At 38.9% G+C, this 26,756-nt stretch overlaps 1 protein-coding gene across 2 annotated transcripts in view; it reads left to right on the forward strand.

Annotated features, from left to right (window-relative positions):
* SCAPER (S-phase cyclin A associated protein in the ER) overlaps positions 1–26,756 on the forward strand; it is a 467,237-nt gene that overhangs the window by 293,688 nt on the left and 146,793 nt on the right. For both annotated transcript variants that reach the window (XM_065871326.1, XM_065871328.1), the window contains one exon: positions 19,667–19,782. In XM_065871326.1, the coding sequence (XP_065727398.1) occupies positions 19,667–19,782 (116 nt within the window). The remainder of the gene's footprint in view (positions 1–19,666; positions 19,783–26,756) is intronic.

Genomic DNA, 26,756 nt, shown 5'->3' on the forward strand with positions numbered 1-26,756 from the left:
TTCACATACCATAAAATTCACCCCTTTAAAGTATACAGGTCAGTGGGTTTTAGTTTATTAACAAGGTTGTGCAATCATCGCCACTATCTTAATTCCATAACATCATCACCCCAAAAAAGAAACCCCATACCCATTAGTAGTTACACCCCATTTTCTCCTCCCCCAACCCCTGGCAACCATTAATCTACTTCTATCTTTACAGATTTGCTGATAGAATTAATTTTTTTGTATTGACTTATATTGTGAGACCTTGTTAAACTCACTTATTATTTTTAGAGCTTTTTTGTATGTTCCTCTGGATTTTCTGCATGTATGTTCAAGTTGTCTGAGAAACTGAATATACAAATAGACAATAGCCAGCCCATATATAACAATAGAACAATGACCAGCAACCAGTTTAGGAAGCCAATCTACTACCTCTGAAGCAATCAACCCAGAATGATCAGAAATTGATCAGTGACTGCCAGCTTCACTGTTTTCTGATCCTGCTTCTAACTCAAGACCCACCAGGAAAAGATGAGTATGCTACTCAAGTCATCACATAAGATGCCCACTCCTAGTTAACCTACCTCTAGCTTCCCCATGCCAATAGCCTCCAAACAGTGCATACTTGAAGCCTTCTCTTTTTTTCATTATAAAGCTTACCCATCCCTCCGCCAAATGTAACTGTTGGTGGCTGACTATCTGCTATAGCAAACTCTAAACAAATAACATCTGTTCTTTAAAATAAAATTAAAAAAAGACACCATTTGTGCCATAACGAACAAAATCTAAAACATCATTTCTGCCTGTCTTTCTCAAATCCCTACCTCTCACTGTCCCTGCTGAAAAGGCCTCCTAGTGTTGTATGCCTTTTAATGTTTACACATGGATGTCCTCAGAAGTGTGGACTCTTTTTAGGATCTTTACATTTCTTTTCCATAAGATAACTTTACTTCCCCATAATGGGAGGATATGGACTTGCATTCTGACTTAAAACTAAAACCTTTTTCAGACTTCAGACTAAATGCTGTGTAAATATAAATTGATCACCAAATTTCTCTTCAAATGAACTTCATTATTCCTTGTAAAGAGAAAGAGATTCATATATGCCTTTTTATAAAGAAATAAGATTCTGTAATGGTCTGGTGTTGTCCAGACTTAATGAGTCTTCTGAGTTTTGTTTGCCTTGAATAAGCAGACTTTTAAACATTTTAGTTCACCTTTAGTAAAGGTCTTATCTTATTCTCACTAGCTAAAAGTGGTAGCACAGAGCATCTCTAATTCAGTTACAGTTCAGTCGGGCAGCATTAACTCTTCAGTAAACATTTGATCATATTTGATTTAGCAAAATCAGGAAGAATGACCAGATATTCTGCCTTTCACACTGTTGTCTGTATAAGAAGGTCTTGTTTGCAGCGTCTTAATGGGGAACAAAAGCTCTGCATGGTTACGCATTTTTCATCCACCATCAAAGTATAAATTAGCACAATCATCTTGAAGTCCAAAATCTGAAAGGCTGCTCATTTTTGCCTTCTTCCTTGCCATACTTTGTATCAGATAGTCTCTTAAGTAACAGATTTAGTGTGGATTTTGTCTCCTCTGTTTTCCCTGTATACTTTAGATGCTAGAGAACAGGAGGGGCTAAACCGGAGTGCAGACTCCAGATAATCCATCTGAGAAAACATTGCCTATCACTAGTTATTTCCCCCCTTTCATTTCCTCCGGACTAAATTAAGCAGACCCAGTGCTTCCTAGCAGGATCATTTCGAAAATCAACTGTAACTTATTTTCCTAGTGCCCCATCACAAGGTTTTTAACCTAGCTGCTTCTTGGAAAAAAATCTTGCAGTAAATATCCTATCATGGGCACAAGTGGGAAAGGCATACTCTGAAGACTTTGAAGCAGTATCATGCTACAGTTGGAAGGCTTTACTGGATTTCACTGACATCCAGGAAGGAAAGGGTTTTGAAAGCCTGCCATAGGCCAAAAAAGTACTGAAGGCCAATTGGGCCTGGAGCTGCAGGGGGAGACCATCCTGGGCCACCTGGAGTCTCTTCTAACCCTGGTCCCACATTCCCTCCCTCCTCACCCAAGGCTTGCTTCCCTCCTGCTGTGTGCACATTTCTTCCCATTTCCTGACAGTCTCAAGAACTGCACCACCAGTTAAAAGAACTACTCATATTTCAGTCCCTTAGAATCTAGTTAGCTCTCATTTCCTTTTTTATTTACTTGTGATAGTCAAACTTGGCATTCCTTTGCGTTCTCTGAGTCTGGATTACTTCAAGTTTTTTGAATTTTTTTAGTTGCTAGTGAATGCTAATATAAGAGCTCAGAATCCCCCCTCTAATGCTAAGAGTAACTTCACCTTGTCTTCACAATAACATTGAGCTAAATGCAATGTGGTATTCTAGATGTGATCTTGGAACAGGAAAAGGTCATCAGTAGAAAAACTAGGGGAAATCCAAATAAGGCCATAGCTTAATTAATAGTATAGTTTTAATTTAATCTCTTAGTTTTGAGAAATGTACCATGGTTTTGTATGATGTTAATATGAGAGAAGGCTCAATTAAAGCATATAGGAATTCTCTACTGTACTTGTAACTCTTCAATCTAAAATTATTTCAAAATAAAATATTCTTTGAAATTTTAAAATAATATCAAGTCCAAGATTTTACAAAATTGGGATATTGAGTGATAAGTGTGCCAAAAGTCACGTACATTCCTATAGCCACACACTAGATTTCCCCCACAGCTTTCTTGGTATAGACCCATTATACCCTTGGAAGTCAGATAAACCTAGGCTCAATCCCTGGCTCCACCACTTGCTAGCTGTAAAAATTTAAGCAAGTAACTGACTCCTCTAAGACTATTTTTCTTTAATGGGATGATGATGAGGTACCAGTTTTGAGGGCTTAGATAAGATAACAGCCTAGGGCCTGCCACATAGTAATTCCTTGAATTGTCACTTTCAGCCCTCCAGGATGGCACTTGGAGAAAATTGCTCTCCCCATCCCTTCTTAAGGACATAAAAGGGTCTGGGTCATTACTTCCTTTGAGAATAAGGGGGAAAAAAAAAAAAAAGAATGCCGAGATGACTAAGGCAGGACATAAGCAAAGATGACTGGCAAAGGCCTTGCAGTTGGCCTTCACATTCCTGGCCTCTCCTCTCTGGGCTTGTCCCCTTCAGGCAGGCCTAACACCAGGGCCTGCCTTGCCTTATCAGCCACAGTTTCTAGCTTACCTGTATCCTTGCCTTGACTTTCCCAGGCACATGAGTGTTTCTAAGCCTTTTCTTTCTCATTAAGGATTGATGGCTTTTCTTTCCTCTTAAGAGAATTTCTGATGTGAGAGCCCAGAAATTAGACTGTACTTTTGTATTCAACAGCTATTTATTGAATACCTACTTTTTGCTGGACCTATAGAAACGTAATCCCAGCTGTCAAAGAGCTCACAGTCTACCTTGTGATTAAATAAATAGATAATCAATATGATCTAGTTTACAATTAAATAATAGAAAAATCAGTCAAGAAGTGCCAGTGTCACAATGGAGCAAGAACAGAGTGCTCTAGGACCACTCCTCTCCATTTCCTTGCATCTCAGTGGACAAGAGCCTCGAGCTCTGTGGTCCAGCTCCCTGGGAGCTGCTGGACCTAAAGGAGTTTGTCCTTGTTACTGGTCCTTGTCCGTATCGCTCCCTTGCCCAAAACAGATTCTCCTTGGTCTCATGGTCCTGAGTTTCTTTTGCCTCCCAACTTTAAAGCACCCAGGAGAGTTAAGATGCAGCAACAAGGGAAACGGAACTGCTGTGGTAAGACTCCTCAAGTTCTGCGGTAAAGCAGCGGGTAGCCTGGAAGTTAGGAATGGTGGGAGAATAAAGGAGTTGCACGAGGAACTTCATGTGTAGGTCCTTGACTTTGAATCCTTTTTTTGTCTTTTAGTTTGATAACATGATAACTCAGAAAACTGTTCACATTGACACCCATTATATCCTGAAGAACTAGTCCTCTGTGTGCATACAACTCTTTGTACATCCCCTTATTATAGTGCTTATCTCACAGTGTTGCATTTGTCTATGTTAAGTCTGTCTCTCACTGTAGCTATGAGTGCTGGGTCTGGCCCAGTGCCTGCCACTTGGCAGCTTTGTGGAGCGTGAAGATGAGGGAAGATCAAAATGACTTTATTGTGAGTTTTGTTGGATTGCAGTAATAAACTCTATACACTAATCTTTGGTCATCTGTCTCATAACAGCTTAAAGAGAAGGAATGAGAGCACTCAGGTCTGTGTCCTGCTTTCATCCTTCAGTTCCTGCACCACCCCCTCTCACTCACCCTGCCCTCATCTCACTTAGTCCAAACAGGTCAAACATGGCACAATTCAGCTCCCTCAGGGAGAGCCTTCCAAAGGGTCCATGTTCTGATTAGCATCACAAAGGAATTCTTCCTCTCATCTTGAGAAAGCTTTTCCAGCCTCTCTCAGCCCCACTTACCTTATTACCTAACCCTTCAAACTGTGGGTTATGATTTTACTCTTTTTGGCACCACAGTCCCACAAATTTACAATTTCCTTGTGATATTCTTGACTCCAGAAACTGATTCTTTCAAGTGTGAGTGTCTACGGCTGAAAGACTGAGCCAAACCTTTATGTAGATTATGGGAATGTGAAGAAGCGGACATTAGAAGGCTTAGAAGAGAAAAACCATGTAACAGAAGAAGGAATGTCTGTTCATTATACTTGCTTCTTTTAAGCTGACCATAACAGGTGAAGATAGTAGTTGAGTAGAGATGATGTCATTTAAGCGGTAGGAAAGTTTTCATTATGGGAAAAACAGCTGTAAAAAAATTCACTCTAGAATCTTCTCATCTCTATAAATGGGGCTACTGAGTTCTAAATTTATGAACTTGCCAAAACCTACTTGTATTATCTCTAAACAGGTCTTAAGGTGTCACCAGATGCTCCAAACAAATCTAGCCTAGCCTATCCTGCTAATGAACATGCAAACAGTTTTCCCCATCTGCCACCTCTGTCTAAAAGGCTAGGAAGGCCTTCCTCTCTGATCACAAAGAATGTAATTACTGTCTATAGAGAAGTCAAGTACAAAGGCCATCAGCCTTTTCAGGCCACCAAAGATTAACAGCTGCCTCTCCTTTAATTGGGAGAGGTAATAACAGTTACTCTAGTTAATAATTGAATGGATTCCTAGGCCATGTAATTCAGATTGAAGCTGTCATTTTTTGCTGGCCTTTAGCTAAGCTGGGTTATTATAATGGAGCCTCTAATCCTATTAGTCAGTTGTCAGTCTCACAGTGGGAGAGAGCAAAGGAAGGGAGAGCTATTAAGGTGTTATGTCTGGTACACAAGTAAAGCCACATATTTCCTCTTCAGAGGTATTTTTTTCTTGCTCAAATCAGAATGATAAAGCTATTTATGAAAGTTCTAATTTCATAATTTCTGTCTGAACGCAGAGTATTTGGAAAAGGGGTAACAGAAAAAAGGAAAAATATCTAGTTCACCTTTCTAGATGAGGTATTTTCAATCAGCTAGCAAACTTTGCTTGGTAACTGCAGTATGTGCATCCTGTGCTTGACCACGATTGAGAACATGCAGGGGTAGGAGAGCTTAGGCTTCACAGTGTAGCACATGAACACAAAAAGCTCTGGGATAAAGTCAAGAGTGATAAGGGCCATAAGAGAAATACAGTTAAATACAAAGACCTTTTGACTTTTGTTGAGGGGATCAGGAAAGACTTTATGAGTGATTTGATCTGAGTCCTAAAGGATTGAGAGATAGCATTTGAACATTACAAATTGAGAAGGGGGCAGGTTGGATGAAGAGTATAGTTATGGTTAAGCATTTTTAGCATACTTGCTTTTTTCTAGATACTGAGAGGGATACGAACAAGTATATGACCATGTATTTGAGGAGCATCCAGCCTCACTGTGGCATCCAGGAATATAAAGAGAGCAGTGTATAGGAAGTACCACGTGATTGGCACAAGAAGCTAGTGTGGTGGGAAATGAGAGGAGGAGGAAATGAGAGGCTCTCTACATCCTTTAAGTCTACCTGGATTACTGTGTGAAAGTGATCTTCATTTGCATAAAGAGTATTTAATGCCACACGCTTAAGAAGGTGTTTTTTCCCCCCTTGATTTTAACATTTGGGCAACTCATCATTGAGCCAGTTTGAGTTTCCCTTTCTGTCCCCCTGAGGTGAAAAAGGCATAGGCTATCAGAGGATTGTCTCATCTACCTTTATGTACAGAGACAGGGAAGAGCTGTTCATCTGCACTGTGTTAGGAAATAGGATCCAGTGGGAGGTGTTTCTCCTTGTTATGCTCACGGGCCCCTATAATTGTGTTAAACTGTCATATCTCACAGGACATTTTTGCTGTTTGAGAGAGATCTTTTCATTTGTTCATCCTTTTGTTCAGTCACTCATCCATCAAGTATTTACCATTTCTGTTCTGTGTCATCACTGGGGCTGCAGAGATGAGTCAGCTGCCACTCTTGAGGAGCTTGCAAACAGAGAGAAATGGGGCCCTGAGGTGGGGCAGAGATGATGGCATGAATAGGAGTTGATGTGGGGCATGAAGAAGAAGTTAGGAGGATACTGAACAGTGTTCCCACTTGGCCATGCTCTGTGGAAGAGAATCCAAAAATGGCTTGTTGGATCTGTAATACAGAAGTGCACATGACCAAAACCATCCTTGATTTCTCTGGGGAGAAATTTGTGAGTTTTTTTATTTCACAGTTGGTTTTGCTTTTTTTGCTTCAGTTCCTTGAAAAGGTGCAATTGATAAATTAAAACTTCAATTTTCAATAATACTTTAATAAAAATTTGACTTTGAATGGCCTATCTTCCTGAAATTGGCTTTTTTTTTCCTGCTTAATGTCTGTTAGAGCCCATGTTTTAAGTTTTTCAAGAGGTCATATCCATGTTGTTGGCACTGCATGAAAGGCTTTGAGTTTATTTTGTTTTGTTTTTAAGGCATAGATGTGTACATTAAGATGGTCTGCTTTCACTCAGTCCTTTTCCCCTACACTTTTGCAATGTTGACCCAGTTCTCTCTTGTTGTGGAAAGGTCTATGAGAACAGCAGTGGTGCTGTTTTGTTTCTCTGTGGACAGATTGCATCAATTGGTGCATCTGCTTGGCTTAGGGTATGACATAACTTTGAGTTGAGAAATATCAAAATACAAAGGCTTTACATTGAAACGGAGTACAAGTGGAGAATTTAGTTTCTTGGTGGCTATTAAGGAGGCTCAAGGTGAACATGTGTTTCAGTCTCGAAAAACTGAATTTTGTTCTCTGGTCATGAAGCTCAATCCCAATGAAAAACTATTCCACTAGGCACATGCAGTAACAGGAATTGTATCCTGGGATCATACCAGAGCAATTGACTATCTGTGTTTTCACAGTTAAAATACCTTTGTGCGCCTTCTTTTCCAAAACTGTTGATGAAGCATTTTCTGAACAACCGTTGAAGCATTTTCTGAGTACATTCCCCTCTGCTAAGTGTTGGGGATATGGTGATGAAGAAGACATGGTCCCTGGCTGCAGGAAGTTCTGAGTTTAGTGGGGATACAAAGATGAAAAGCTAGAGGATCATCCCTTCTAGGAAGATCAGTATATGCCAAAGCACAGAGGCATGAAACAGCATGGGCCACATGGGGAATCTGGTTGAGAGAGAGGCAGGAGCATGGCAGGGAAGGAAGCTTTTAGAGAGGGATCAAATTCTGAAGAATTGTGCTAAAGAGTTTGGGCCTCATTCTGTAGACAGTGAGGAAGCAGTCATTCAAATGTTTCACCCACAGAGTGGCATGATCACATTTACTCTTGAGAATATTATCTTCATTGCATATAAAGGCATCCAGAGCAGGGCTACTCAAAAGAGAGTCCACAGGCCAGTGCCAGGCTACTGTCACTAGAAGATGGTGAGATAAGTACACAAATCAAGAGTAATTTTATGTCTTTCATCTAATATTTTAAAATGTGGGCTCAAACTTAGTATACCTTTTTTCCCTCATTTGTTTAGTATTTAATTTGTATTATATTTCACAAAACTATTGGTCACAATGGAGTGAAAATATTAAAAACAAAGAAACAAACAAAAACACCTGACTTTTATCTTAGAGTGTCTGGGAAGCACTGCTCTAGAGAATGGTGTGCTTTGAAGTAAGCTAGGATCCAGAGATACTAGTTAGGAGGTTGCTGCAGTGCCTCAAGCAACAGACCATGAAAGCCTGAACTGACATGGTAAGAATATAGACATGGATAGAAAAGGCAAAAGTTAAGGGCCACAACAGGGGATGAGTAATCAGAACTTGGAGGCTGAATCAGTGTGAAAGCTGAGGAAGAAGAAAGAGTCTAGAAGGGCAAATGTTCTTTTAAGAGTCTGCTGAAAGTTGGACCCTGTTTTACAGAGATGTTTCACGTATTTTTAATGTGGTTATTTTTTCATATTATTAAATATTTTATCTATAATTCCTATTTGAGTATAGAAGAAAGGATATGTACATATGTGTTTGCTTCCCTATCTTGACTCAGAGCCCCTCTGCCGTTTCCCCTGGGCTAAAGATGCTTCTGTGATACCCTAGGCCTGGCTCTGGTAAAACTGCTGGTAGGATAACCAATCACTACCAAATTAAATATTCATACGTACTACATGATCTCATTTATATGAAATTCTACCGTGGACAAAACTAACCTATGGTACCATAAATCAAATCAGTGGTTGCATCAGGGAGGAGGGATTGACTGTGAAAGGGGCATGAGGGGACTTTCTAGGGTAATGGAAATGTTCAGGTCTTGATAGGTGCTCATCAAATTTAACTGAATGGTATCCTTAAGATCTGAGCTCTTCACCCTATTGTAAAGTATACCTCAAATTAAAAAAAAAAAAGCCAATGAACAAAATGTGTTCAACCCCATCATTATCAGGGAAAGACAAATAAAATCCTCAATTAAATGTGAGTATACAGGGACTTCCCTGGTGGTCCCGTGGTTAAGAATTGGCCTGCCAGTGTAGGGGACATGGGTTCAATCCGTAGTCCGGGAAGATCTCACATACCATGCAGTAAAGTAAGCCCATGTGCCACAACTACTGAGCCCGTCCTTTAGAGCCTGCGAGCTGCAACTACTGAGCCCGTGTGCCACAACTACTGAAGCCCACATGCCCTAGAGCCCGCACGCTGCAACTGCTGAGCCCACACTCTGCAACTACTGAAGCCCGTGCACTCTAGGGCCCGTGGGCCACAACTACTGAGCCCATGTGCTACAGCTACTGAAGCCCATGTGCCTAGAGCCCGTGCTCTGCCACAAGAGAAGCCACCACAGTGAGAAGCCCGTGCATCACAACGAAGAGTAGCCCCAGGGCTTGAACCCATGTCCCCTGCATTGGCAGGCGGATCCTTAACCACTGCACCACCACGGAAGCCTCACTGCATCCCCACCGCAACTAGAGAAACCCGCATACAGCAACAAAGACTCAGCACAGCCAAAAAAAAAAAAAGGCGAGTATACACCCATTAGAATCACTAACGTTTAAAAAAAAAAACTTCATAAAGGCAAGTTTTGGTGTCATTGTAGAGTAACTGAAATCATCACAGCACTGCAATGTGTACAAAAATTGTTCTGAATATTTTAGAAAGCTGTTTGACTATAACTAATAACACAACTTATGCATACTCTGTGACCCAGCAGTTCTGCTTTTAAGCATATACTCAACTGCATGTCACATGTGCCCAAATACATATACAAAAATGCTGAAAGCAGCATTGTCCAGAGTTTCGAAGTGGAAACAACCCAAATGTCAATCAGCGATTAAACATTTAAATAAGTTGAGGTATGTAATCAGACAAAGGAATACCATACAGCAAGGAAAATGAATCGAATACTGCTACAGGCAACAATATGGATGAATTTAGGGGAAAAAACAAGCAAGAAAAGTTAGATATTATAGAATATATAAAGTGTGATTCTATTTTTATAGAATTGAAAAGAAAACAAAAGGATTCTGTGATTTTAGAAGTCAGGAGAGCCTTTACATTGGGGAAAGACGGAGAAATAATGAGTAGGATGGGCAACAGGGGTATTATGGCATGTTATAGAGCTTTATTTTTTAATTTTGGAGTTATTACAATGTGTTTTCAATTTGCCATAGCTCATCCAGCTATATAGTTATGATTAGTGCAGTTTTATCTGCGTATGCTGTGTACTAATACAAAGTTGTTACTATTTTCTAATTATATTGACATCCTAGCATAAGAAGAAAGAATGGTAACAGCATTATGGTTTTAAATAAATTACTGAGCACCTAGTTTTCAATTTTCTGATGGTTAGTTTTATTGCAAGGAAACATTTTTTCATTAATAACAACATAAATTATTAATTTTTAATCTTAAAAGTGTGAGGTCTTGTCTAGGATTCATGATGAACTTCTTATAGTCTCAGACTGTATTTTATTGTGCACAAAGAATGAGTAAATGAATGATTAAGATATTATACTACCAAACTCCAGACATGTACTGGAGCCAATAATTGATAGTCCACATCAAGCAGGCAGAGCACTGTGCTTTGAACATCAGAAGAATCAGGAAAACATGTTTGACAGAGCCTGTGAATAACTCATATATCTCCCCCAAGTACCCCCCAATAAAAAAGCCCCTCAGTATTCCAAAGACATTTGAAGGCTTAATGAACTGTAGAATACTATTAAAAGAAATATAAGGGGGTATTGTAATAGAGGGGTTGAATATTAGTTTCCTAGGGCTGCCATAACAAAGTACCACAGACTGAGTGGCTTAAATAGCACAAGTTTCTTTTCTCAGAGTTCTGGAGGCTGAAGTCCAGGGTGGAAGTGTTAGGAGGTTTGGTTTTTTTCTGAGGCGTCTCTCCTTGGTTTGTAATTGGACACCTTCTTGCTGTGTACAGCCTTTTTCTCTGTGCATGTGCATTCCTGGTTTCTCTTGTTCTCTTATAAGGACAACAGTCATATTAGATTAAGGCCTCACCCTAACAGCCTCATTTTAACTTAATCACCTCTTTAAATTTCTTATCCTCAAATACAGTTACATTCTGAGGTACTAGGGGTTGGTACTTCAAAATAAGAATTCAGTGGAGGGTGGGGACACAATTCAGCCTATAGCAGGTTGCTATCCTGTATTTCACATATTTGATGCAGTGATTCTGTGTATGCTTAAAAACTCTTGCCGTCCCCATGCCAGAGGAATGCAAAGAGCTTATATATCCTTCCCACAAGAATGGTATACAAATCAGAAGTTGTATAGAAAAATCATAGGTTGAGTTCTAAAATGGTTACTTAATATTCCCCCTAAAATAGGTGAAGTGGCTTTTTTAATTTTTATTTATTTATTTTTAGCTATTATCATTATCACAGACTTTTTTTTTTTTTTACATCTTTTTTGGAGTATAATTGCTTTACAATGGTGTGTTAGTTTCTGCTGTATAACAAAGTGAATCAGCTCTATGTATACATACATCCCCATATCCCCTCCCTCTTGCATCTCCCTCCAACCCTCCCTATCCCACCCCTGTAGGTGGTCACAAAACACTGAGCTGATCTCCCGGTACTATGTGGCTGCTTTCCACTAGCTATTCTAAATTTGGTAGTGTATATATGTCCATGCCACTCTCTCACTTGGTCCCAGCTTACCCTTCCCCCTCCGCATGTCCTCAAGTCCATTGCCTTTATTCCTGTCCTGCCCCTAGGTTCTTCAGAACTTTTTTTTTGTTTTTTAGATTCCATCTATACGTGTTAGCATACGGTATTTGTTTTTCTCTTTCTGACTTACTTCACTCTGTATGACAGACTCTAGGTCCATCCCCCTCACTACAAATAACTCAATTTCGTTTCTTTTTATGGCTGAATAATATTCCATTGTATATATGTGCCACATCTTCTTTACCCATTCATCTGTTGATGGATGCTGCCATGTCCTGTGAATAGAGCTGCAATGAACATTGTGGTACATGACTCTTTTATTATTTTATTTTTATTTTTTTTATTATTATTTTTTTTTGCGGTACGCGGGCCTCTCACTGTTGTGGCCTCTCCTGTTGCGGAGGAGGAATCAGGTTCCCAGACTTCAGACTATACTACAAAGCTACATGCAGGCTCAGTGGCCATGGCTGGGACATGGGAACTAATGAAACTTAAAAGCTTTTGCACAGCAAAGGAAAACATAGACAAGATGACATGCAGGCTCAGTGGCCATGGCTCACGGGCCCAGCTGCTCCGTGGCATGTGGGATCTTCCCAGATTGGGGCACGAACCCATGTTCCCTGCATCGGCAGGCGGACTCTCAACCACTGCACCACCAGGGAAGCCCTACATGACTCTTTTTGAATTATGGTTTTCTCAGGGTATATGTCCACTAGTGAGATTGCTGGGTCGCATGGTAGTTCTATTTTTAGTTTTTTGAGGAACCTCCATACTGTTCTCCATAGTGGCTGTATCAATTTACATTCCCACCAGCAGTGCAAGAGGGTTCCCTTTTCTCCACACTCTCTCTAGCATTAATTTTCTGTAGATTTTTTGATGATGGCCATTCTGACTGGTGTGAGGTGATACTTCATTGGAGTTTTGATTTGCATTTCTCTAATGATTAGGGAGGTTGAGCATCCTTTCATGTGTTTGTTGGCAATCTGTATATCTTCTTTGGAGAAATGTCGATTTAGGTCTCCTACCCATTTTTGGATTGGGTTGTTTGTTTTTTTGATACTGAGCTGCATGAACTGCCTGTAAATTTTGGAGGTTAATCCTTTGTTAGCTGCTTCATTTGGAAATACTTTCTCCCGTTCTGAGGGTTGTCTTTTCATCTTGTCTGTGTTTTCCTTTGCTGTGCAAAAGCTTTTACGTTTCATTAGTTCCCATTTGTTTATTTTGGTTTTTATTTCCATTTCTCTAGGAGGTGGGTCAAAAAGGATCTTGCTGTGATTTATGTCATAGAGTGTTCTGCCTATGTTTTCCTCTAAGAGTTTGATAGTGTCTGGCCTTCCACTTAGGTCTTTAATCCGTTTGGAGTTTATTTTGGTGTATCGTTTTAGAAAGTGTTCTAATTTCATTCTTTTACATGTAGCTGTCCAGTTTTCCCAGCACCACTTATTGAAGAGGCTGTCTTTTCTCCATTGTATATTCTTGCCTCTTTTATCACAGATAAGGTGACCATATGTGTGTGGGTTTATCTCTGGGCTTTCTATCCTGTTCCATTGATCTATTTCTGTTTTTGTGCCAGTACCATACAGTCTTGATTACTGTAGCTTTGTAGTATAGTCTGAAGTCTGGGAAGCTGATTCCTCCAGCTCCATTTTCTTTCTCAAGATTGCTTTGGCTATTTGGGATCTTTTGTGTTTCCATACGAATTGTGAAATTTTTTGTTCTAGTTCTGTGAAAAATGCCAGTGGTAGTTTGATAGGGATTGCATTGAATCTGTAGATTGCTTTGGGTAGTACAGTCATTTTTACAATATTGATTTTTCCAATCCCAGAACACGGTATATCTCTCCATCTGTTTGTATCATCTTTAATTTCTTTCATCAGTGTCTTATAGTTTTCTGCATACAGGTGTTTTGTCTCCTTAGGTAGGTTTATTCCCAGGTATTTTATTCTTCTTCTTGCTTTGGTAAATGGAAGTGTTTCCTTAATTTCTCTTTCAGATTTCCCATCAATAGTGTATAGGAATGCAAGAGATTGCTGTGCATTAATTGTGTATCCTGCTACTACCAAATTTATTGATTAACACTAGTCGTTTTCTGGTAGCATCTTTAGGATTCTCTATGTATAGTCTCATGTCATCTGCAAACAGTGACAGCTTTACTTCTTCTCTTCCAGTTGGGATTCCTTTTATTTCTTTTTCTTCTCTGATTGCTGTGGCTAAAACTTCCAAAAGTATGTTGAATAATAGTGGTAAGAGTGGACAACCTTGTCTTGTTCCTAATCTTAGAGGAAATGGTTTCAGTTTTTCATCACTGAGAATGATGTTGGCTGTGGGTTTGTCATATATGGCCTTTATTATGTTGAGGTAAGTTCCCTCTATGCCTACTCTCTGGAGGGTTTTTATCATAAATGAGTGTTGAATTTTGTCGAAAGCTTTTTCTGCATCTGTTGAGGTGATCATATAGTTTTTCTCCTTCAATTTGTTAATATGGTTTATCACATTGATTGATTTGTGTATATTGAAGAATCCTTGCATTCCTGGTATAAACCCCACTTGATCATGGTGTATGATCCTTTTAATGTGCTGCTGGGTTCTGTTGGCTAGTATTTTGTTGAGGATTTTTGCAGCTATGTTCATCAGTGATATTGGCCTGTAGTTTTCTTTCTTTGTGACATCTTTGTCTGGTTTTAGTATCAGGGTGATGGTGGCCTCGTAGAATGAGTTTGGGAGTACTCCTCTCTCTACTATGAGTTTGAGGAGGATAGGTGTTAGCTCTTCTCTAAATGTTTGATAGAAGTCACCTCTGAAGCCATCTTGTCACGGGCTTCTGTTTGTTTGAAGATTTTAAATCACAGTTTCAATTTCAGTGCTTGTGATTGGTCTGTTTATATTTTCTATTTCTTCCTGGTTCAGTCTTGGAAGATTGTGCTTTTCTAAGAATTTGTCCATTTCTTCCAGGTTGTCCATTTCGTAGTTGCTTGTAGTAATCGCTCATGATCCTTTGTATTTCTGCAGTGTCAGTTGTTACTTCTCCTTTTTCTTTTCTAATCCTGTTGATTTGAGTCTTCTCCCTTTTTTTTTTTTTTTTGTTGAGTCTGGCTAATAGTTTATCAATTTTGTTTATCTTCTCAAAGAACCAGCTTTTTGTTTTATTGATCTTTGCTATTGTTTCCTTCATTTCTTTTTAACTTATTTCTGATCTGATCTTTATGATTTATTTCCTTCTGCTATCTTTGGGGTTTTCTCTTCTTCTTTCTCTAATTTCTTTAGGTGTCTGGATAGGTTGTTTATTTGAGATGTTTCTTCTTTCTTGAGGTAGGATTGTATTGCTATAAACTTCCCTCTTAGAACTGCTTTTGCTGCATCCCATAGGTTTTGGGACGTCGTTTTTTCATTGTCATATATTTTTAGGTATTTTTTGATTTCTTCTTTGATTTCTTCAGTGATCTCTTGGTTATTTAGTAGTGTATTATTTAGCCTCCATGTGTTTGTATTTTTTACCATTTTTTTCCTGTAATTAATATCTAGTCTCATAGCATTATGGTTGGAAAAGATGCTTGATAAGATTTCAGTTTTCTTAAATTTACCTAGGCTTGATTTGTGACCCAAGATATGATCTCTCGTGGAGAATGTTCCATGAGCACTTCAGAAGAAAGTGGATTCTGTTATTTTTGGAAGGAATGTCCTATAAATATCAATTAAGTCCATGTTGTTTAATGTATCATTTAAAGCTTGTGTTTCCTTATTTATTTTCATTTTGGATGATCTGTCCATTGGTGAAAGTGGGGTGTTAAAGTTCCCTACTATGAATGTGTTACTGTCGATTTCCCCTTTCCTCGCTGTTAGCATTTGCCTTGTGTATTGAGGTGCTCCTATGTTGGGTGCATAAATATTTACAATTGTTATATCCTCTTCTTGGATTGATCCCTTGATCATTATGTAGTGTCATTCTTTGTCTCTTGTAGTAGTCTTTATTTTAAAGTCTGTTTTGTCTGATATGAGAATTGCTACTCCAGCTTTCTTTCGGTTTCCATTTACATGGAATACCTTTGTCCATCCTCTCACTTTCAGTCTGTATGTGTCCCTGGGTCTGAAGTGGGTCTCTTATAGACAGCATATATACTGGTCTTGTTTTTGTATCCATTCAGCCAGTCTATGTCTTTTGGTTGGAGCATTTAATCCATTTACATTTAATGTAGTTATCAATATGTATGTTCCTATTACCATTTTCTTAATTGTTTTGGGTTTCTTATTGTAGGTCTTTTCCTTCTCTTGTTTTTCTTGCCTAGAGAAGTTCCTTTAGCAGTTGTTGTAAAGGTGGTTTGGTGGTGCTGAATTCTCTTAGTTTTTGCTTGTCTGTAAAGGTTTTAATTTCTCCATCGAATCTGAATGAGATCCTGGCTGGGTAGAGTAATCTTGGTTGTAATTCTTTCCCTTTCATCACTGTAAATATGTCCTGCCACTGCCTTCTGGTTTGTAGAGTCTCTGCTGAAAGATCAGCTGTTAACCTTATGGGGATTCCCTTGTATGTTGTTTGTTGCTTTTCCCTTGCTGCTTTTAATATTTTTTCTTTGTATTTAATTTTTGACAGTTTGATTAATATGTGTCTTGGCATGTTTTTCCTTGGATTTATCCTGTATGGGCCTCTCTGCGCTTCCTGGACTTGATTGACTATTTCCTTTCCCATATTATGGAAATTTTCAACTATAATCTCTTCGGTATTTTCTCGGTCCCTTTTTTTCTTCTCTTCTTCTTCTGGGACCCCTATAATTCCAATGTTGGTGCATTTAATGTTGTCCCAGAGGTCTCTGAGACTGTCCTCAATTCTTTTTATTCTTTTTTCCTTATTCTGCTCTGGGTAGTTATTTCCACTGTTTTATCTTCCAGGTCACTTATCCGTTCTTCTGCCTCAGTCAGCTATTGCTTCCTTCTAGAGAATTTTTAATTTCATTTATTGTGTTGTTCATCGTTGTTTGTTTGCTCTTTAGTTCTTCTAGGTCCTTGTTAAACGTTTCTTGTATTTTCTCCATTCTATTTCCAAGATTTTGGATCATCTTTACTATCATTACTCTGAATTCTTTTTCAGCTAGACTGCCTATATCCTCTTCATTTTTTTGGTCTGGTGGGCTTTTACCTTGCTCCTTCATCTGCTGTGTATTTCTCTGTCTTCTCCTTTTGGTTAACTTACTGTGTTTGGGGTCTCCTTTTCGCAGTCTGCAGGTCCATAGTTCCCGTTGTTTTTGGTGTCTGCCCCCAGTGGGTAAGGTTGGTTCAGTGGGTTGTGTAGGCTTCCTGGTGGAGTGAATTGGTGCCTGTGTTCTGGTGGATGAGGCTGGGTCTTGTCTTTCTGGTGGGCAGGGCCATGTCTGGTGGTGTGTTTTGGGGTGTCTGTGACCTTATTATGATATTAGGCAGCCTCTCTGCTAATGAGTGGGGTTGTGTTTCTGTTTTGCTAGTTGTTTGGCATACGGTGGCCAGCACTGTAGCTTGCTGGTCTTTGAGTGGAGCTGGGTCTTCGCGTTGAGATGGAGATCTCTGGGAGAGCTTTCACTGTTTGATATTACATGGTGTCAGGAGGTCTCTGGTGGAACAATGTCCTGAACTGGGCTCTCCCACCTCTGAGGCTCAGGCCTGACACCCGGCCAGAGAACCAAGACCTGGTCACTCACACAGCTCAGAAGAAAATGGAGAAAGCGAGGGAGGGAGGGAGGGAGGGAGGGAGGAAAATAAAGTTATTAAAAGAAAAAGTAAAATAAAATTATTAAAAATTAAAAAGTAATTAAGAAAAAAAAAAAAGAGGAAAGCAACCAAACCAAAAACAAATCCACCAATTATAACAAGCGCTAAAAACCACACTAAAAAAAAAAAAAAAAGAAACCGACAGGCTGAACCCTAGGACAAATGGTAAAAGCAAAGTTATATGGACAAAATCATGCAAAGCGTACACATACACACTCACAAAAAGAGAAAACGGAAAAAATATATATATATATTATATATATTATATATATAAAATATATATATAATATATATTATATATATTATATTATATATATATTATATATATATATATATATAAAGGAAGAGAGCAACCAAATCAATAAACAAATCTGTGATAATAAACTCTAAATACTAAACTAAGATAAACATAAAACCAGAAACAAATTAGATGCAGAAAGCCAACTCCAAGTCCACAGTTGCTCCCAAAGTCCACCTCCTCAAATTTGGGATGATTCGTTGTCTATTCAGGTATTCCAGAGATGCAGGGTACATCAAGTTTATTGTGGAGATTTAATCCACTGCTCCTGAGGCTGCTGGGAGAAGTTTCCCTTTCTCTCCTTTGTTCTCACAGCTCCTGGGGTTCAGCTTTGGATTTGGCCTCGCCTCTGTGTGTAGGTCGCTGGAGGGCGTCTGTTCTTCACTCAGACAGGACGGGGTTAAAGTAGTAGCTGATTAGGGGGCTCTGGCTCACTCAGGCCAGTTGGAGGGAGTGGTACAGAATTCAGGGCGAGCCTGCGGCGGCAGAGGCCAGCATGACGTTACACCCACCTGAGGCGCGCCGTGCGTTCTCCCGGGGAAGTTGTCCCTGGATCACGGGACCCTGGCAGTGGCAGGCTGCACAGGCTCCCGTGAGAGGAGGTGTGGATAGTGACCTGTGATTGCACACAGGCTTCTTGGTGGCTGCAGCAGCAGCCTTAGCGTTTCATGCCCGTCTCTGGTGTCCGCGCTGATAGCCGTGGCTTGCACCCATCTCTGGAGCTCAGTTAGGCAGTGATCTGAATCCCCTGTCCTCGTGCACCCTGAAACAATGGTCTCTTGCCTATTAGGCAGCTCTAGACTTTTTCCCAGACTCCCTCCCAGCTAGCTGTGGCGCACTAGGCCCCTTCAGGCTGTGTTCACGCAGCCAACCCCAGTCCTCTCCCCGGGATCCGACCTCTGAAGAAGCCTGAGCCTCAGCTCCCAGCCCCCACCTGCCTTGGCGGGTGAGCAGACAAGCCTGTCAGGCTGTTGAGTGCTGGTGGGCACCGATCCTCTGTGCGGGAATCTCTCTGCTTTGCCCTCTGCACCCCTGTTGCTGCGATCTCCTCCGTGGCTCAGAAGCTTCCCCCCCGCCAACCCCCATCTCTGCCAGTGAAGGGGCTTCCTAGTGTGTGGAAACCTTTCCTCCTTCACAGCTCCCTCCCTGAGGTTCAGATCCTGTCCCTATTCTTTTGTCTCTGTTTTTTCTTTTTTCTTTTGCCCTACCCAAGTACGTGGGGAGTTTCTTGCCTTTTGGGAAGTCTAAGGTCTTCTGCCAGCGTTCAGTAGGTGTTCTGTAGTAGTTGTTCCACATGTAGATGTATTTCTGATGTATTTGTGGGGAGGAGAGTGGTCTCCACATCTCACTCCTCCACCATCTTAAAGGTCTCCCCTTTTTTAAAAAAGGTACATCTAACTGGTTAGTTATTAGATTATCTTGTATTACTGAAGAAAAAAGTTCTAGCAAAGGAAATCTTTGTGGAAGTCAGTTTGTCTTGTTAAGTGGTAATTAATATTACAAAATAATCCAGTTTTTAAAAGTGTTGCTAAAAACTTCTGTATGAAATGATTTTTTCCTATGCTTGGAGTGCTTCATCCCTTTCCCTTTTCTTTTGCCTGTCTCAAAACCTCAACTTTCTCAGAAAAGCCTGTGCTGAGCCCTTTCCCCAATATACAGTTGATTCCCCCACAGTTCTCATAGAGCACCTTTCCTTTTTCTTCAGAGGACTTATTGTAATTCAAATTGTTTTATTTATATTTATTTGATTAATGTTGGTCTCATTCACTAAATTTTAAGCTTCATGGGGGACAGCAACTATGATTTTTTGTTCACCACTTTTGGCCTATAGTTCCTAGCACTGAGTAAGCATTCAATAAGTGTTTGTAGAATAATTGAACCAACAGAATATTTCACACTACAACTAAATATTTCATTTGGTTATAATTTTATGCCTGGGAAATGGGGTTAATTTCTTTTTGTATTTCTGTTTAGAATGTGGCAGATCAGATTGCATTTCAAGTTGCTGGTGGATTAACAGCCCTTGAACACATTCTTCAAGTAGTGGTCCCAGTCACAAATGTGAACACAGTTTCACGAATTCCTCCTAAGTAAGTATAGTTTTTTAATCTGTCTTTCACGTTTCACTTGTGAGTCATTTCTGCCCTATGGTTTCCATATGGGGGACCACAGGAAAATTGTATGTTTATTCAGGCTTGAATAGCAAAAGCTTACACTCCCCATTAGGGAGAAAAACAGAGGTGCTCGACTTCATTTACAAAACTCAAATTGAGCTTAAAAAGCCTTATGAAGGAAATTTCTTTGGTCTGTGACCTTTTCTAATCCTAAATCAAGAAGAACTGATGAACTTGTGAGAAGTTCTAACTGCTTACAAAATTTGAACAGAAATGAGTAGTAATAGCAGCTAACTTTTTGTATTGCATACAAAAAAGGAGGTAAGTACATTGACAAAGACCTGAGCTGTGAAATTTGAAGAAGTCCCTAACGTACAGGAAGAGCAGTCTGAGGCCAAGACTGCCATAGTCTGGAGTCCCAGCCAAATAGTTGGGAAGTGGATTGCAGTTTGGTCTTTTAACTGCAAATTGCTCTGTCGTAAGGATCATGTGCATCCTTTAGACCCAAGATCTACTTTCTTATTCTTTTACATCACCCTTTGGTCCCTGGCCATCTAGGATGTAGTAGCAGACAGCATTATTTCAGAAGTATTGTATTCCTGAGTTGTAACATGCACAATTTTTGGATTGTGGAGACTCTTATTTACAGGGTTTAAATGAGAAGTTTTGATAAAAGTTCAGTTATATCACTGAGAAACTTTTAAATATTTAATCAGCTCTATAAAAGTGAGTGCTTCATTTGTGTGCTGGATACAACAGAAAAAAAAATTCCAACAGTATGTTATCTTTCTTCCTGAGAGACATTTGGTAAAATAGAAATAGCGCCAGCTTTGGAGTCAAACAAACCTGAATTCCAGTTTTACCTCTGCTGGTTACTAGTTGGGAGAATTGGGACAAGTGCCTTAATCTTGTTGCATCTGTTTCCTCATTTGGTCAAACAGGGGTAATCATATTCACCTCACAGTGTGGGGATCAGTTGAAGTAATAATGTATGTGAGAGTTCTTTGTAAACCTTAAAGTGTTATATAAATATTAGGTGACAGTTTTTAAAGTAGTAATCTTGCCTGGTTCAAGACAGTGTTATCTATTTGACGTGAGAGATTTCTAAGTACAGACTTTGATACTGAGTTAGTTTGGGTTGTTTTGCTCTACTGACAAAGTAGAGATTAATGAAAGAAGGTATAGGTGTCCTTTAAAGTCAGAATATCTTTCTTTGGAGCAGAAAACCGTACATGGGGCAGTTATAGCACACAAATAGATGTTCTAACCCAGAAGAGTTGCTACTCCTTATCAAAGTAGACTTTATTGACAGTGTGTTGCTTGGCATGTTGTCAGCCCTCAATGTATATTAATTGTCAGAGAGAGAGAGAGGAAGGAAAGAATGAAATACAATAAAATGTTTGAGGTAAGAAAGGAAATGACATTTGGTTCTTTGGGACAGTGCTTTTCGTAACTGTTAATAATTCATATTGTTCATCTTAACTGCACCTATAGTTTTTGTTTTGTTTCTTTTTTGGTTTCATTGTTGTTGTTTTGTTTGTTTTCTGGTAGGTTGCAACACGCATGACCCTGAGCTCCCTTAATAGTAACCTAGATGAAATGCCTATTTCCCCAAAGCTACCTTTGTCATTGTGGCAGAGGGCATGTTCTGGTGCTTATTTGTGCCTCTTGTTTAGGGAACAGAAGAGGTTTCCATAGTTCCCAAAAAGACCTAAGTAAGAATTAGCACACCTGCTTTGGAAGGGAGCCATGGAATCCTGAAAGTCCAGATCAATGCTTCTCAGCTGGCCACAGTGCCAGGATTGAGAGTTTGTTTCTTCATCTCATCTTAGGCCAATAAGTTTGTGTTTTCAGCCAGGTACTGCTTACTGAGTGAGGCCAGCACTCAGGGCTGTGGGCATCTAGCATGGACTCTAAGATTCTCCTGTCCGTCCTTAGCACAGCTCAAGATCATGACTCTACTTTCTAAACTAGCCTCACTTCTCCGGGCTAATGAATTAGGGTTATGCTGCTTACTTGGAGACAGGCAAGAAAAATGCCACAACTACATTAGATTTAAATGTAGACTCAAAGCACACTGGTGGGCCTGAGTCAGTGACTTTTTCATATTCCTTCTAACTGCTCTCTGGCCTTGGGACTTCCTTTGCTCTCAACTTGCCCAGATCCTCCCCTTCTATCCCTGTTGAGCTCCCAGCCCTCATCATCATGAAACTTCTGCCACCTTAGCGCATTTTGTTTTCTGCTTCCTGTGGCCTTTCATGGCTCTTACCTAGAGAGACTTTTGTTTTTTGTTTTTTTTAACTATCCTACAGTAGTTCATTTTTCTTAGCAATAAACAGGAAAAGATTTGAGAAGTTGCAGCCACTGTCTAGTAACATTTATCATGTGGATCACCTATGACTGCAAGCCTAATGCTTCACTGCCCCTGCAGCCCCAGAGCTCTGTGAGTGGAAAAATCAACTCCCTGATCCTCTTTCCTCACCAATTTGCCCATCTTCCTTTTTACTACACATGGTACCTCAGCAGTTGTCCTATAATTATTGCTAGGTAACTCCCTCTGAGTGAATATTTTGCTTCCAGCAGAATTTTTTAGTGTGAAATTGAGAATTATACCCACTTACGAAAATTTAAATTTTTGAAACCTTTCTGAATCTTCACTGGGTTGTTTTTCTTTTTTTTAGAAACAGAGAAAGCCCATAAACCTGCTTGAATCCTTTTCAAATTATCATTGGTTAGGTCCCATTTGTTTATTTTTGTTTTTATTTCCATTATTCTCAGAGATGGCTCCAAAAAGACATTGCTGCAATTTATGTCAAACAATGTTCTGCCTATGTTTTCCTCTAGGAGTTTTATAGTATCCAGTCTTACATTTAGGTCTTTAACCCATTTTGAGTTTATTTTTGTGTATGGTGTTAGAGAATGTTCTAATTTCATTATTTTACATGTAGCTGTCCAGTTTTCCCAGTACCGCTTATTGAAGCGACTGTCTTTTCTCCATTGGCTATTCTTGCCTCCTTTGTTGTAGATTAATTGACCATAGGTGCATTGGTTTATTTCTGGGCTTTCTATCCTGTTCCATTGATCTACATGTCTGTTTCTGTGCCAGTACCATACTATTCTGATTACTGTAACTTTGTATTATAGTCTGAAGTCAAGGAGCCTGATTCCTCCAGCTCCGTTTTTCTTTCTCAAGATTGCTTTGGCTATTCAGAGTCTTTCGTGTTTCCATACAAATTGTAAAATTTTTTGTTCTAATTCTGTGAAAAATGCCATTGGTAGTTTGATAGGGATTGCATTGAATCTGTAGACTGCATTGAGTAGTATACTCATTTTAACAATATTGATTCTTCCAATCCAAGAACATGGTATATCTTTCCACCTGTTTGTGTCGTCTTCAGTTTCTTTCATCAGTGTCTTATAGTTTTCAGAGTACAGGTCTGTTGCCTCCTTTGGTAGATTTATTCCTAGGTATTTTATTCTTTTTGATGCAATGGTAAATGGAATTGTTTTCGTAATTCTTCTCTTTGATCTTTCACTGTTAGTGTATAGAAATGCAACAGATTTCTGTGTATTAATTTTGTGTCCTGCAACTTTACCAGATTCATTGATGAGCTCTAGTAGTTTTCTGGTAGCGTCTTTAGGATTTTCTATGTATAGTGTGTCATCTGCAGACACTGACAGTTTTACTTCTTCTGTTCCAACATGGATTCCTTTTATTTCTTTTTCTTCTCTGATTGCTGTGGCTAGGACTTCCAAAACTATGTTGAATAAAAGTGGTCAGAGTGGACATCCTTGTCTTATTCCTGATCTTAGAGAAAATGCTTTCAGCTTTTCACCATTGAGTATGATATTAACTGTGGGTTTGTCATGTACAGTGGAATATTACTCAGCCATGAAAAAGAATGAAATAATGCCATTCGCAACAACATGGATGGACCTAGAGATTATCCTACTAAGTGAAATAAGCCAGGCAAAGACAGTTATCATATGATATCACTTATATGTGGAATCAAAAAAAAAAGGTACAAATGAACTTATTTACAAAACAGAAATAGGCCCACAGACATAGAAAACAAACTTATGGTTCCCAAAGGGGAAAGGGGTAGAGGAGGTATAAATCAGGAGATTGGGATTAACATATACACACTACTATGTATAAAATAGATAACCAATAGGGGCCTAATGTATAGCACAGGGGACTATGCTCAATATTTCATAATAACCTATAAAGGAAAAGAATCTGAAAAAGAAGATATAGATAGATAGATAGAGCTATAGATTTATAGATATATAGATAAGACTGAACCATCGTGCTGTACACCTACAACTAACACAATATTGTAAATCAACTATACTTCAATTAATATATATATATATATATATATATATCAGTTATTACTGAAAGGATATGGGGATATGATATTCTAAAATCAACCTTTTTAACAAATGTGCTCCAGTAAAATTGTTTTCAGTGCCAGGAAAGATCACCATGAAACAAGGCAATTTTCTTTCTTTTTTTTTTTTTTTGAATTTTTATTGGAGTATAGTTGCTTTACAATGTTGTGTTAGCTTCTACTGTACAGCAAAGTGAATCAGTTATACGTATACATATATCCCCTCTTTTTTAACAAGGCAATTTTCATTTCATGTTGTATCTACTTTTGGAATGACTCATGTTATTCTGCCTCCTAATTTTACTTGGAGAAAACACGTACAAAACAATGAATGACATATTCTAACCTTTTCTTTGGTTTAGGCTAATAACAGTTGTTTTACATAGCTTTTTTTTAAATCAAAGTATAGTTTATTTACAGTGTTGTGTTAATTTCTGCTGTACAGCAAGGTGATGCATTTATACATATGTACATTTTTTATATTATTTTTCATTATGGTTTATCACAGGATATTGAATATAGTTCCCTGTGCTATTAGGACCTTGTTATTTATACATTCTATATATACTAGCTTGCCTCTTAACATAGCTTTTAATATTTGAAAATAAATGATAGTTTGTCATTTTCTTTGGGCTAAAGGAATGCCCCATGTTATGTAAATAAGAAGATGGATCTGCTGTGACCTAAACTTTGTGTTGTGTTTTTGTAGTATATTTACATAGTGGCAATGATAACAGAAGTGAGAGTTGACACTTGCTGGCATTCCACATCTCCAAGCCCTTTTCAGGCAGCAGTAAATGTTCATATTTCATAAAGAAGCCAGCCAACCTTTTGGAACACCAAAAATGATACTGGGCTGTCTTTCCCAGGTTGCCTTTTACTTATCTGGTATTTCTAGTTCTTGACAGGTACTCATGGACAAAAAAGGGGCCAAATAGTTAAGCTATTCTACTTAACTATTTTATTCTCTAAGCTGCTCTAGGTTGTTCTGTAGCAGAACTAACCAGCCCCTCTTTCTTCTCCATCAGCCTTGCTTCTCTTCCTCCATTGTCCCTCTGGACACAATTTTTTAATATGTAAGTAGTCTTATCAACATGGAGCAGTGCAGACCACATAGTATCATGGAAAACAGACAGGCTCTGCAGTCAGATCTGAGCTTAAATCTCTGCTTTCCATTTGGTAGCTATGGGATCATGGGCTAAATTACTTGTTATAACAGAGCCTCAATTAAATGGTAACCCTATCATGTAGGGTAGGGCTTGTTGACTGCTAAAATTGTGTGTATTTATTAAGTGCTCTGCACAAAGAAAACACTTAGTTAATATCAATGGGGGTTTTTTGGTAGTTGTTATTGTCTTGACTCCACTTACCCTACTTAATTATTGAACTTTAAATCCCTAAGTCTGTGTCACTTTGGGTTCTAAGAATCTATGATCTATTAATTTTACTTGGTCATTTGTTTTTTTCACCCTAAGTCCAAACTTCATCCTGGTTAATTTTGGCCCAGCCTGTCAAGATCCTTTTTGGATCTTGATTTGGCATCTAATTTAGTTTCTTTTCCTTTAACTTTGTGCCACTCCTGAAGTTGATCTGTAAAAGATATGTATCTTCATCTAACTCATTGAAGAAATATCAAACAGTTTAGAGAATAGTCCAGTTTAGCACTTTTTAATGTTGCCAAGTACTCCATTCGTTGTGTTATCTTCTCCTCAGAGATACTGTAATTCCTTGGGATCAGAGACCATAGTAAATACATTACTTATAAATCATATGATATCTTAGTAAGTATCATTTGAATACATGAATGAATTCATTTTCTGAGACACAGAAGTAAAGCAGTAAAAGAGCACACTGCTTCAAATACTTGACTCTGTGGACTTAAAATATGATCACATCTCAATCTTAGCCAAATAAGGCCCTACTGATTTTGACCACTCTGTTAGCTAGACTTAAGGCAATATGTTTTTATTCCATCTTTAAACTTCTGTGAATTTGTATATCTTATATCTATAACTTCTTTCCTCAAAAGGTCAAAGGGAATGCTACAACTATATTCTTGGTTGTTGTCCTTATCACAGTTTTAGAATCAGAGTACACGGGTTTATGTAAGATTACCCCTGTTTTAATCTATGATGAAAAATAAATTCTTCCTGCTGCTGTGGCCTTTATAAAGTATACCTCTCTATTCACATCAAACAAATTAAGTTGCTTTTTTGCTTCTTTAGAGTATATACATTTATCTATCTAGTAAATCAGTCTCAGGTAGAACAATAGTCACTGAATACAGTAAAAATAAACAAGTTCAGGATGATGTGAGGTAGAGCCTTGCTTACTAGGAAGATCACAAATTTATTCTCCAAAGTAAAATCACATAAACTTATGCAATTTATCTACTTGGCAGTATTGCGTTTGCTTGATCCTTTGAAGTTGGTGGAGAGGCAGAACTTAACATTTATTGAGAGCATCCTCAGTGACAGTCCCTGTGTCAGATGCTTTGCGTGGCTTCCCTTGTTCACTCCTCACAGTTGCCGGAAGCCATGTACGTGACCGCTGCCA

Source organism: Phocoena phocoena, chromosome 2 (assembly GCF_963924675.1).
Source record: "Phocoena phocoena chromosome 2, mPhoPho1.1, whole genome shotgun sequence".
NCBI classification, from domain to species: Eukaryota; Metazoa; Chordata; class Mammalia; order Artiodactyla; family Phocoenidae; genus Phocoena; species Phocoena phocoena.